This window comes from Phocoena sinus, chromosome 4 (genome assembly GCF_008692025.1).
Source record: "Phocoena sinus isolate mPhoSin1 chromosome 4, mPhoSin1.pri, whole genome shotgun sequence".
Taxonomy (NCBI): Eukaryota; Metazoa; Chordata; class Mammalia; order Artiodactyla; family Phocoenidae; genus Phocoena; species Phocoena sinus.
The window spans coordinates 74,903,614-74,916,113 of NC_045766.1; the positions used below are offsets into that span (position 1 = coordinate 74,903,614).

Consider the following 12,500-nt stretch of genomic DNA (forward strand, 5'->3'; position numbering starts at 1 on the left):
TTTTTGTTTATAGTTATCATTAGTTCTTCACCTTTCTGTTTTAACTTTTATATTAAAAATATTTTCCTAGAAGGAGAATTGAGAGATCAGTGGATATAAAACTCTTTTTAAGGCATTTGACCCAAATTACAAAGTTGCCCCCCAGAAACAACTGCTCTGATTTATACTCACCAGTAGTAACAGGACTGCCTAATGACTCTGTGCCCTTGGGACAATCGCATGAGCCTCTTATTCCTTCTGAGACTCTGACTGGCAAGGCCACAGTGGCCAAGGAATCCTGAATTACCAGCCCCTGACATGTTGGGGATGGTAGGAAGGTGGAGAAGTGCAGGTGAGAAATGGGTGGGTGGCAGAAGGGGAAGGAAAACGGGAGCTAGGAGAGAGGTCGGCCTCACCTCGAAGATGAATTTGGAGCTGCCAAAGTTGGTCTTCTGTTTCTGCCAGAAGTTGTCGGGTTTGATGATGAGGGCCACATGGATCTCGGCTGGAAAGGCTTCCTGCAGCGTCTTGAGGAGGGGCTTGATGAGGTCCCACTTGGAGCCCCGCATGTCGATGATGACGGTGAAGCCACGTTTGCACACGTCCTCACTGTGGGGAGGTCAGAGGTCAGGCACGGTCACTCTGGGCTGTTGAGACTTTGGAGTACACAGTCAAAAAGCACCTGGAAACCTGCATTCCTCTTTATCTGGACCAACCTTCCAACTTCACGCCAGGTCTCCTGGCTGCCTTGCAATCCAACTCAAAATGTACTGACTCAGAAAACCTTTCGAGATTAACCCCATCTGACCAAGGGCATCTGCCTTCTCCCAGCACTTAGCAAGTAACTCAGCTTTCCCTGTAGTCAATTGCACTTGTTGGGACGTTTACAGTTTCGGTATTCACTACTATGTTTGATTTTCTTTTAATTCTTGTCTCTCTCTCTTGCTCCTGGGTTGAATCATATTTTCTCCATTTGAATACAAACTCTCTAGAGTGAGGGATGCTGCTGCCCTTAGATCTGCGATGGAAAGTCCTTGGTATGAACGCTGTCCTTCCCCGGGCCCACATCAATGGCAGCCACTGCTATGATTTACCACTGAACCCAACCTGGGCCAAAGAATCTTTTTCAATAAAGGGGTCTAGGCCACTTCTACCAATTGATTAGAGATGGTACACAAGGTATTGATAACATCATTGTATTTAAGATGTATTACTTGTAGTTCAAATTGTATGTCAACTTTGAAAAACTCAGGTTGCCAAGCCATGCTGATTACTCTCAGATGGCCAAGGGTGGGACTGATTAGACAGTGGATGTGGTCCCGTTGTCTCATGTACTTCCATTATAAGAGTCAGGGTATAAAAAGGCACATTTCAGGAAGTTAAGACAGGGGAGACTACTCTTGAAATCAAGGCCAGATGAAGTGACAGTGACCAACTTGAAAACCAGAAACTAATCGGGCTAAGTGAATCAAGATGTTGCTACATAACTTAATTAAGTAGCAAAGTTTATTTAAACACTTGAACTTTATAACTCCTAAGAATTGAAAGAAAAAAAAAAAACCGAAGATCAAAACAGTTATAACACCTCAATTTGGAAGAAAGTCTATGCTTTGGTAGTTAGAGGGCTTTCCTTCTATCCTTCATTTATTTAACCTGTGTATTTATTTTCTAACTCAAAATAGACTTTGGTTAATTCACATGTTTATATAAATACTGGTGTAGCATTTCCTTAGGTTGTTTGGCTTAATTTCCTATTACCCAGACTGTACTAGCTTAAAGCCCCGTGCATGTTGCATGCCCCACAGTCGTGCACCACCACCCACCAATCGCTTATAGCTACTGGAGGTAAGGCCACAATGGGAGGATTTAGGCTACAAAAGGAAACAAAACCCCGTTTCAGGCTTCATTCTCAAATCTCAGCCAGTGATGAAAATGTCACAGACTTTTGAAGAGACCACAGCTCCTGTGATTGTGCGAATGTCTCAAGCATAAGGCAGCTTACTGGGCCTCCCAGTTACACAGGAAACTCCCCAGGTGAGGAGAGACACTCTTTCCATTTCTTCTTGTTGACACAAAGGATTAGACTCAGCAAGGGGGAAAGCTGAGCCTTTTGTTTCTCCACAAATCCTATATCCCAAAGGAAAGGGGTTACCTCTTCTTCTCTGACACGTATTGAGTCAGTAAGTGGCCAGGGTCTTCCATAAATAATTCTCTCTACCTTATTGTCTGAAACCAATGTGCCTTTTTCTTAAATTACAGAATTTCTTTCCCATTATGAGAAAATACCCAGTAATTATAGAAGAGTTAGAATATTCAAAAGTCTGTATAAGAGATACTAATGGTAGGGATTTATAATACTCAGGCCTATTTCCTTCCAGTCTTTTTTGTACGTGTAATTTGTATACCATATAGTGTTCTACCTTTCATTGTAACACAGAATTTTTTCTCATGTCTAACAGTTCTTTGAAACAGTTATATTTAATGACACATAGTCTATCTAATACCTACACCACAGCTTTTTAAATCATCCTCATTACTGCTTTACAGAAGGGCACATCAGCTTATATATCTACCAGCAACGCTGAGAGTACCCACCGCTGCCCCTTTACTGTATCCTCGTCTGGTCACTGAATTTTTTAAATCTTTGCCAATTTTCCAAGAAAAATATGGCATTACATTTAAATTTGCATTCCTTTGATTACTGGCTATAGCTTATCGGCCTATAAGAATTTCTTCCGTGACTTAACCTGACCATTTCTTTTATCTATTTTTCTATGGCACTTTAATGGCTTTTCTCACTGAGCTTAGTTTCATTTAGCCTGACTCACATTTGTTGCACACGCACTTATGCCAGGCACTGCACGGTAACTGTGGGTCTTCCCTTCCCTTAGAGATGACCGACTTCCTTGCTCACCTGCTCCTCAGGCTCCATCGCTGTCACCATAATTGTGCTGACATGACGAAACCTTGTCCCTAACAACAAAGAGTCACTGTTGCTACCAAGAGCTGGAGCTTGACTATCCCAGTATCTAAATGTGGTCATCAAGAATAGCTTACACTCTATTAACAAATGACTTCTGACAACTAAAAGAGAAATAAGGTACTAATTCTCTCTAGGAAGTTCTCACTAGCTCAGGAGATGGGGAAAGAGGCCCAGGGGCTGAATGCTGAGAGATAACCTAATTGGCATCTTTCTGTGAAAACAGCTAATCTACCAAGGTGCTTTCTGTTATGGTTTGAAACAAGGAACATAGCTGGAGGAGGGAAAAGAACTTTTCATCGCATACTTATTGTGCCAGGGATGGTGGCTGGGCACCTGACATACGTTATTTCATTTTATCCTCATGATGGATAAACCTGGCATGGTTATCACCCTGTAAGAGATGATGACACTGAGGGACAGAATTTGCCTAAGGTCACATGACTGGTAAGTACCTAGCACAGAGTCAAAACCTGGACCACTGACTCCAAAAGCCCAAGCTCAGGTCACTATATAATGTGACCCACCATGTTGCCACTACGTGTGGTGTTTTTGTGACTGGGTGTGGGGGGAAGGGTCATGATGAGGGGACGAGATTAGGGAGCTCATAGGAGATGGGGGGAATTAGGGCAAAGAATCCAAGTGGATGACCTCTACTCTGCAGTCTGCACAATCAGAAAATCACAGAAGCAAAAGAGCATGGCATACTCAGAAAGTTCAAGTAACTCACTTCGGTGTAGGCCCAGAGGTGAGAGGCAAAGAGGGATGAGGAACTGCTGTCTGAATGCTTCAGAGAGCCCTCCTCTGGGCTCCGACCCTCCTCTTGCACACCCTCCCCCCAGGGAACGAGGACACTTGACAGAAAGAGACCATGCTGCCCCCATCCTTTTCTAGACCAAGTTCCTTGTACCCGAAACCCTAAAATTCTCAGCTCAAAGGTCTTTACCTGCTTCCTTGGCCCATGTGTGCCTCTCTCCCAAGTCCAATTCCTCAAGGGTAAGGAACGCCACCAGTATGAGCACCTCGGCCTGAGGGGCGGCAAAGAGCTGCTATTTGTAAGGATGTGGCTAAAACATGCATGCTGAAGGCAGAGCTCCCTGTACTGCCGAGTTCTAGCATGGAACTCAGGAGTCCAACAAATCTGAATCTGAAGCTGGCCTCCTAGGTCGCTATGAAGATCTGTTTGTCAAGGTGGTAGGGTAGAACACATTTTATCTAACAGTTCGTTAGCTTGCTGTATTAATTTTCAATATTTAGATATAGGGTATGTGGGTTTCCATTTATACTCCTGCCCGGCCCGGGCATTGCAATGGTAGAAGCAGGGCCTCCAGAGAAGAGGCAGGAGTGGAAGCAGGCCTCAAGTCAGGACGCTTCTTGTACCATGGCAGAAGCGGTGCATTTATCCTAAGGGCAATCAGGAACCACTGAAGGGTGTCATTCAGGGATGGAACGTGAGCAAGTGATTTGGGAAGGTTACCCTGCAGCTGGGCAGAGGGAGAGTAAACCAGGGTCAAGCAGACTGAGCAGGAGAACAGAAGCAGAGAAACCTCCTCCTTTGGACTAAAATGCCTCTTAAGTGAAGTCTTCCTTGGGCCACCCGATTTATAGCTGCACTGTCACCTAGCACTCCCTACCTCCCTTCCCTGATTTTTTGGTCTCCTTAGCACTTAGTACCATTTGGGTCATGTATTTTACTTATTCATTTATTGTCCATTTTCCCTCACTGGAAAGTAACCTCGATGAAGGCAGGGCTGTTTGTACTGATTTCACTACCCACAGTGCCTGGGCCAGGCTAAGACTCAATACACGGAGGAAGGAGGAGTGGTAGTTAAGGGTATGGAATCTAGAGCCAACCCTCCTCGGTCTGAATCCTGGCTCCATCATTTACCTATCAAGAAACCTTAGGCAAGTTACTTTTAACCTCTGTACTGTAAAATGTGAATAATAGTAACTACATTACAGGGTTACCATAGAGGTTAAGTTTGTTAATACACATAAAGCACTTACAATGGTGCCGGGCACGGATCTGTACTACGTGAGTCTTAGCTGCTGGAGGAGACATAGTTGGTGTCCCCGCCAGGGCCTCTTTATTGACCACTGTGCCCAGCCCCCAGCTCCATACGTGTTGCAGCAATCAGCTTATGCCTGAGACCGTGTCAGGAGACTTACCTTTGGCTGATGGGTGCACTTTTCCAAAGGATGCCTGGGCAGTTATACCCCCGCCCCAGGGGGGCCAGTGCTTCTCTTATACAAGGGTGCCTTTCCCTCAAGGTGGGGTAACTCTGAAGTGTGACTTATGCTCCAGAGCCTTCTCACTCCCCCAGTCAGTCTCCAGCTAGATTTCACCTGAGACCACAGCCTTGCTCAGTCCTGCCCCTTCCTACTCTGCTCCTCTGACTCCCTTATGGGTCTTTCCTAAAGATCATGCCCTTAATAAATCATCTGTACCTGAATCGCTGCCTCAAGAAACAGAGCCACAGTCATACATACACAAATTTCATACATATATGAAATTCTGAAGGCAATGTGAAATACAGTCTGGAGATTAAAAGAGGAATCTGGGTTGTAAATTTTGACTTGGGCGTCATACTGTGCCTGGCACATAGTAGGTGTTCGATACCACTTGCTGAACGAATAAATGCATGAACTGTGGCAGGAGCCATGCACAGAAGTGGGTGAGGTCACCCAGTGAAGACACGTAAGATGAAAAGAACCTTCTTCTGAGTCCAGAATAGAACTGATGGGCGTATCAATTTTAAGAGATGAGAGAAGAAAGGAGATGAGCCTGAGGAACAAATGCAGAGAAGTTAGATAAAACCGGAAGAGGAGTGGAAAAGAAATCAGGGAGGAGAGGATTTCAAGGAGGAACTACAGCGTCAAAGGATGCAGAGAGGTAGGTCATGAGCTGAGATGAGAACTATTGCTCTTGGCAGCTAAGAGGGCTTGGTCCGGCTGGTCAGGGCAGTGCCAGTGGGTGCTGGCGCAGGACATGGGTGGAGCAGGGAAGCAGTCTTCCTGGTTGGTCTCTGAGATGATGGGAGGAAGTGTCAGGATCATCAGAGGTGGCATTTGGTGCACAACCTCCCCTGGCCCTGTCTCCCTGACTCCAGAAACAACCAGGGTCCACACCCTGCTCTTTGGCTGCCCCCAGCCCCCCTCTTCCCCAAGCCTCCATGCCCCCAGACCTCCCTTCCTCTCACTCAGTGTGCTCACATGGGGAGCAGCTGCAGCAAACCAATTTACACTGGAACATAACTAACAGGCAGCCTTCCTTTTCCCTTTGGGTTATTTACCTTTTCAGTGATATTTCTTAGCCCAAATTAAATTTTCAGGGGCAGAATTTGCATTGTGTATGGTGAGGATTGGAGCAGCAGGCCTTCGAATCCACCTAAGGAGGGGAAAGGAGGGTGAGCGACCCTCTCCATCTCCCATGCCCCCCGATTTAGAGAGAGGCAGCCACGGCACCTTCCCCCCTTCCCCACTAGCTTCCCGACTGGGGCTTGAGACCTGGGCCCCCTTGGCCAGCTTCTCAACCTCTGTGATAAATTACGGTCCTTTCCAACTGTGAACTGTTTGATGGACTCTCAGGGGCTCTCGGGCCCAGGACATAATGTATACTGAGTGACTGGATGACTGACCAGATAGTTCTTGTACTCAGTTCTATACCATTTACTCTTTTGTTCATCACGTCACTGGGGCTGTTTGCACTCAGCAAGCCCGTGCTACCTCGAAACAGCATTTGTGCCACTTGATGCCGATGCTTCTCGAACTTTACTGACTTCATCATCACCTAGGACCCTTGTTTAAAATGATGATTTCAGCAACCCCTTTCAGATATTCTGATGAAAATCAGTCTGGGATGAGGCCCAGGAGTCTCCCTAGGTGATCCAAGGACAACACCTAGACGCTCACAGGTGTGGTTTGTGAGAGTTTAATGATACACACTTTGTCTACATCAGATGAGGGCCGGCATTAATAAACAGGAGGTAGCACACAGCTGTGCAGTCAGAACAACGCTTGCAAGGCGGGCCAACAGCTTTGCTGTACACGAGTCTGTCAAAAGTAGTAGTGGGTTTCTCTCTCCATAGCCTCACATGCTTTTTTTTTTTTTTTTTTGTGCGGTACGCAGGCTTCTCACTGCTGTGGCCTCTCCCGTAGCGGAGCACAGGCTCCGGACGCACAGGCTCAGTGGCCATGGCTCATGGGCCCAGCTGCTCCGCGGCATGTGGGATCTTCCCGGACCGGGGCACGAACCCGTGTCCCCTGCATCGGCAGGCGGACTCTCAACCACTGCACCACCAGGGAAGCCCACCTCATGCTCTCTTGAAGGGACTCATTTATTGCAAGCCCAGGCTTGTGGGAGTTCCGGCCTCGAAGTGCATTTCTCTGGTTCTTTTTGCAAAGACCGAGCTCCTCCTCTGTGAGCCTAGAGAGACTTTCCCTGAAGGGCCTGGCGGCTGCCCTTCCCAATATAGCTATCTATGCTCAACCAGATGCCCGCTGGAGATCTGCCTTCCCGAGCTTCCCTCTCTACTTCTTATCGTACACCCGACCTGGCAGCCTCATTTAAACTTCCGGGCAAGTTCTGGGTGCCTCTCTGGGTCCCTGTGGGTCCTGCCCACATCTGATGCCCCAGAGCCATCTCCTGACCCACTGGGCTGAGAACTCTGTGAGGATGTTCCCAGGTCAGGAGGGCCTCCATGTGGACAATGAGGAAGAGGCATGTCATCCCTGACCCTCTGCACTCCTAGCGCCCCCCCCCACATGCTGGCAGGGATCTCAATTTAGCAGCCCACCGTTAAACCCAGTCCCCCAAAGCAGTTTTATTAGATACAGTTGTTACTGTGGTTTATAACACTTTCAAGTGCCTTTGGAGGAAGCCTTCAGTGCCTTCATTCACATACTCACGTGACCTGTCTGCTTGCTGGCCTGTGGATCTGCCTCCTCTGTCTTAGCCGCTGTTATTTCCCAGTCCTGTTTCACACATCAGAAGACTCAATGGCCTTAGCTCAGGGAGCAGGGATTAAGGTACCAGTGTCTCGAGCTAAAGGTTGCTCTGGGACCTGGACAGCAGGGCAGAGTACCTGTTGGTGACAACCCCACGCCAGGGCTTCACCCTGGGTTACAGGTCTGGCCTCAGGGACCCAAGTACCACTTCCCTGCTCCCTCAGCTCCTCCCCAGGCTCCTGGCTCAGTGAAGCTCAGATCATCTCTCTGGATTCCATCCGGGCCACATCAGTGAACCACACTGGATACTTCCCATTATCATCTGGCTAAGGGGTCAGATTCAAAGGTCACCTTCTCCCTGGGGTCTTCCCTGCTCTTCCCCTTGCCAAAACAAACAGCATATTATCCACACCTCTATTAACATCGTTATTAGTCCTGATGTTGTGTTATGGCCTCTCATCCCTCTATGCCTGTGGGCTTGCCCACCTCAACCCCATCTTTGCCTAGGCTACTTCTACTCACAAAGCTCAACTCACATGCCTCGTCCTCCAAGGAGTCTCTCACTGACAGACCCCTGCCCCACCCCACTCCATCCCCACTGGGATAAGGGCTCTTCCCATGCACTGCCATAACCTCGTGCTTACTCTGCGCGGCAGCTGTCATGCGCGGGGTAACTACAGCCAGGCTCTGGCTGATCAATTTCTGTATCCCTTACAGAGATTTATATGCCTTTATGATGAGAGCCTAGTTATGAAGGGGCTTCATAAATAATATGCTGTCATATAATAATATGACATAAATAATATGGTGTCCTATAAATATATTAGCCATTAATTCATTAATTTATTCATCTAACAAATATTTATTGAGCACTTACTTTGTGGCTGGCCCAGTGCTAGGCACTAGCGGGAGAGATGGACATAAGACATTAGCTAGATAAAAAGAATAAATGCAAATTGTGATAAGTCTTAACAACTTATCAGGTGGTCAGGCCACTATGAGGAGATGACATATAAACAAAGACCAAAACTATGAGAAGGACCTAGTTAAGGGAACGCTGTAGAAAGAATAACGCGGGCAGAGGGAACAGCCTATGCAAAGGTCCTAAGGTGGAAAAGAGCCTGAATGGGGGCTGATTCTCCATTACAGTAAGGAAGTGGCACAGTGAAGTCATAAGCGTGCAGGAGACCAGCAGCCAGACCTGGCTCTAAATTGTGAGGAGCTCAAAACCTTAAGCTGGAGAGAAATATAAAACGAGAGCCAAACGTGGAGTGGCCATTTTTTAAGTTAAAATTGGACATAAACATATATTAATGATAAAGCTAATCTTATTGAGCACATGAGAATCTATGCCTGCTAAGCGTTTATATGCATTATCTTATTTATTCCTCACATGAAACTCACAAGTAGCTGCTCTTATTATCCCACCCTACAGTTAAGGAAACTGAGGCCAAGGGCGGTTGAATAACTTGCTAAAGTCACCAGAAGAAGGTAAAATCATATTTGAATCTAGTGCGATTCCAGTATCTGTCATGCTACCTTGCCTCAGAGAGAAACAGAATGCTTGAGCCTGAAGAAACTTTAAAGCTTACTTCTGCTAATCCTTCATTTCAGAGCTGAGGGCAGCAAATTCCAGAGGAAGGAATTTGCTCAGAGTCACAGTTGGGTGGATGTTCCGGCCATTTGTGTCAGACATCCAGTTGTCAATCTGCCCATTTCAGGTCTTCTATTAAGCCACAAGAACTCTGGAACTGAGACATCAAATAATCTGGTTTGGACGCTCAGGGTATATACTGTTTTGAGTGCTAAAGCTCCTTCCCCAGGAATGAGGAATACCCTGTTCACTCCAGCGGCACAGAGATGGCCTGACCCCATTTACCCCAAATCGCGTGATGCCACCTGAGATTTACCCCATACCTATGAATATCTGGCAGATTCTCACTTGAAACAGCTGCTGAAATAAATGTAACACCGATCCATCCTGGTGGCAGGTGGGGGAGCAGCGATCGGCAATGAGCACCACGCCGGCAGACCAGGGGAGGGGGCAACAAGGGCTTCTGCTTAGTGTGTGTTGCTGGAGGCTGCTCAGTTGGTACTAGTTGCGGTGTACAGGGTGTCAGAATCCTAGTGTTGGGGGCCCGCGAAGGCCCAGCACTTGAGCAGTGACGGAGCAGAAGTAGCTTTCAAATCAGACCTATTCACTAAGTAGTCCAGGGAAGGAGACAAACTGAACACTGGGGTAGAGGGCTGGACTGGTCGCTGAGGAGTGGGCGAGGGACAGCAAGGACAAGACAGATGGAGGACTTCCTGCTGCACGAGGGCAGCAGGGCCCTGCCACACACAGCTCTGGCCCCCCAGGAGCAAAGAGGCCCAGCAATGCAGGATGACCTGGAGGGATGATGAAGTCTTACCACAGTGTGCGGACAGTTTACCACAAGCAAACAGAAACCAGAAAACGGCAGAAGGAAGAGTAGCCCCAAGAAGTCGCCCACTTCGCACTTTCCCTAGAACTGCGCTGTACCCATGTCTTCCTGAAAACATTTTTTTTTTTTTTTTTGTGGTACGCGGGACTCTCACTGTTGTGGCCTCTCCCGTTGTGGAGCACAGGCTCCGGACGCACAGGCCCAGCGGCCATGGCTCATGGGCCCAGCCGCTCCACGGCATATGGGATCCTCCCGGACCGTGGCACGAACCCGTGTCCCCTGCATTGGCAGGGGGACTCTCAACCACTGCACCACCAGGGAAGCCCTCCCTGAAAACATTTTATGAGCTGAATTCTCCATTCAGAATTTGAGGAACAAAAAGTGACCTTAGAGTTCTGAGGAGAAAACGATGCCCTGACCCGTTTGTGCCCAAGTTCTCATGCCATTCTCAGGCCATGGAGAGTCCATGGCTGTAGGGTCCAGATTTTGTTTCGATACTTTGTCCATCACACTGATCTGTGTCAACCTGTTTTCTGCTCCTTCGTGCTATTCTTTTTTTTTTTTTTTTAACATCTTTATCGGAGTATCATTTCTTTACAATGGTGTGTTAGTTTCTGCTTTATAACAAAGTGAATCAGCTATACATATACATATATCCTCATATCTCCTCCCTCTTGCGTCTCCCTCCCACCCTCCCTATCCCACCCCTCTAGGTGGTCACAAAGCACAGAGCTGATCTCCCTGTGCCATGTGGCTGCTTCCCACTAGCTATCTGTTTTACATTTGGTAGTGTATATATGTCCGTGCCACTCTCTCACTTCGTCCCAGCTTACCCTTCCCCCTCCCTGTGTGCTCAAGTCCGTTTTCTACATCTGGGTCTTAGCAGCTCTCTGCTGATTGCCCCAAACTGTACCACACCCACTTTCTTAAACAACCAGAAATCAGCAGGAGGTGACGTGTTAAGACACATAGCACCTGCTTTAAGCTTTCTACTGGTATAATCAGAAGCAGTACAAACAAGCTGGAGGAGGCAGTGCCTTACAGAGAAATGAGCCACTCGAGGGAATGCTGCGTGGTGAGTGAGTGAGAGTTCAGTCACGCAGACAGTCCTCAGGCTCATCCTGCACAACGTGGAGGCTCCCGTTTGGCCGGATGCGGAACGGAGAAGCGGGGAGTTCAGAGGGGTGGGAGGGCTCCCGTGCCTGTCCTGTACCTCTTGGCAGGCTCACACATGACTGTCCACCATCAGCTGGCTTTCGGTCATGAGGCCATTCAGCTACCATCAAAGCCTCTTCAGGTACCACGTTAATCCATCCAGAGGCTTTTGTATGTTTCGTTTCTTGTTTTGTTTTGTTTTACTGGAAGACACTCTCTGTCTACTTTTCCAGGTCATGATTATTCCAAACAATGTGTCTTTTCTACTCATTTAACAACATATCTTTTGCCTCTGTACCTCTGACCTGTGATACCGGGGCTGGGGGGGCAAAGGTCAAAGCTGATCCTTTATCCTAGATTGAAGCCTCAATATCTTCTCTGTAAAGTGGGGAGACTCTGACTAATTGGTCTGGGGTTCGGGCTCAGCATTGTTTAAAATTTCCCTGGTGATGTGAACGTACAGCCATGGTTAGGTGCCACTACAGTAAAGGTTCTGGAGATTTCCATGCCCATTTCCAGGTCTAGGATCTCCCCCTTGCCTGTTCCCCACCCTCGACTTTACCAGAAGCAAACCCAACTCTTGCCCAGTCAGCGTGCCAGGGAGACCGCACAATGGAGTCCAAGTTAGGAAGGTTTACATTTCCCACCACTTTAAAGTCTGCTGCCTAATTCCACCCAAATGAAGCTGTTTAAACAAACAAATTAAAAAACTCTGACTGCAACTGTGCCAGGGGCAAGGATGTAGCTGATTCTCTTTTGTATCACTGGACAGAGTGTGGTAAAGACTCAGGCCCCAAGATTATTCCTGAATCCCAAGTGTGGCCGTAAAGCGACAGGTCCGTGGCCTAAAAAACACAGCAGGACTTGTGCACCCAATACTGACTTGTGCTCAATGTCATCTTTAAACAAAACATTTTCTAAACATCAAGAACCAAAAAACCTCTGAAGGAACAAAGATTTGCATCCTGCAGATAGTCAAAGGAGCATGCCACAGCCTGAAGGGAGCTCCCAAAGAG

The 12,500-nt window shown here is 47.5% G+C and overlaps 1 protein-coding gene across 10 annotated transcripts in view; it reads right to left on the minus strand.

Annotated features, from left to right (window-relative positions):
• The window catches only part of LOC116752734 (kalirin), a 531,375-nt gene that overhangs the window by 313,733 nt on the left and 205,142 nt on the right, over positions 1-12,500 (minus strand). For all 10 annotated transcript variants that reach the window (XM_032629477.1, XM_032629484.1, XM_032629482.1 and 7 more), the window contains exon 4: positions 396-588. In XM_032629477.1, coding sequence (XP_032485368.1) covers positions 396-588 — 193 coding nt within the window. The remainder of the gene's footprint in view (positions 1-395; positions 589-12,500) is intronic.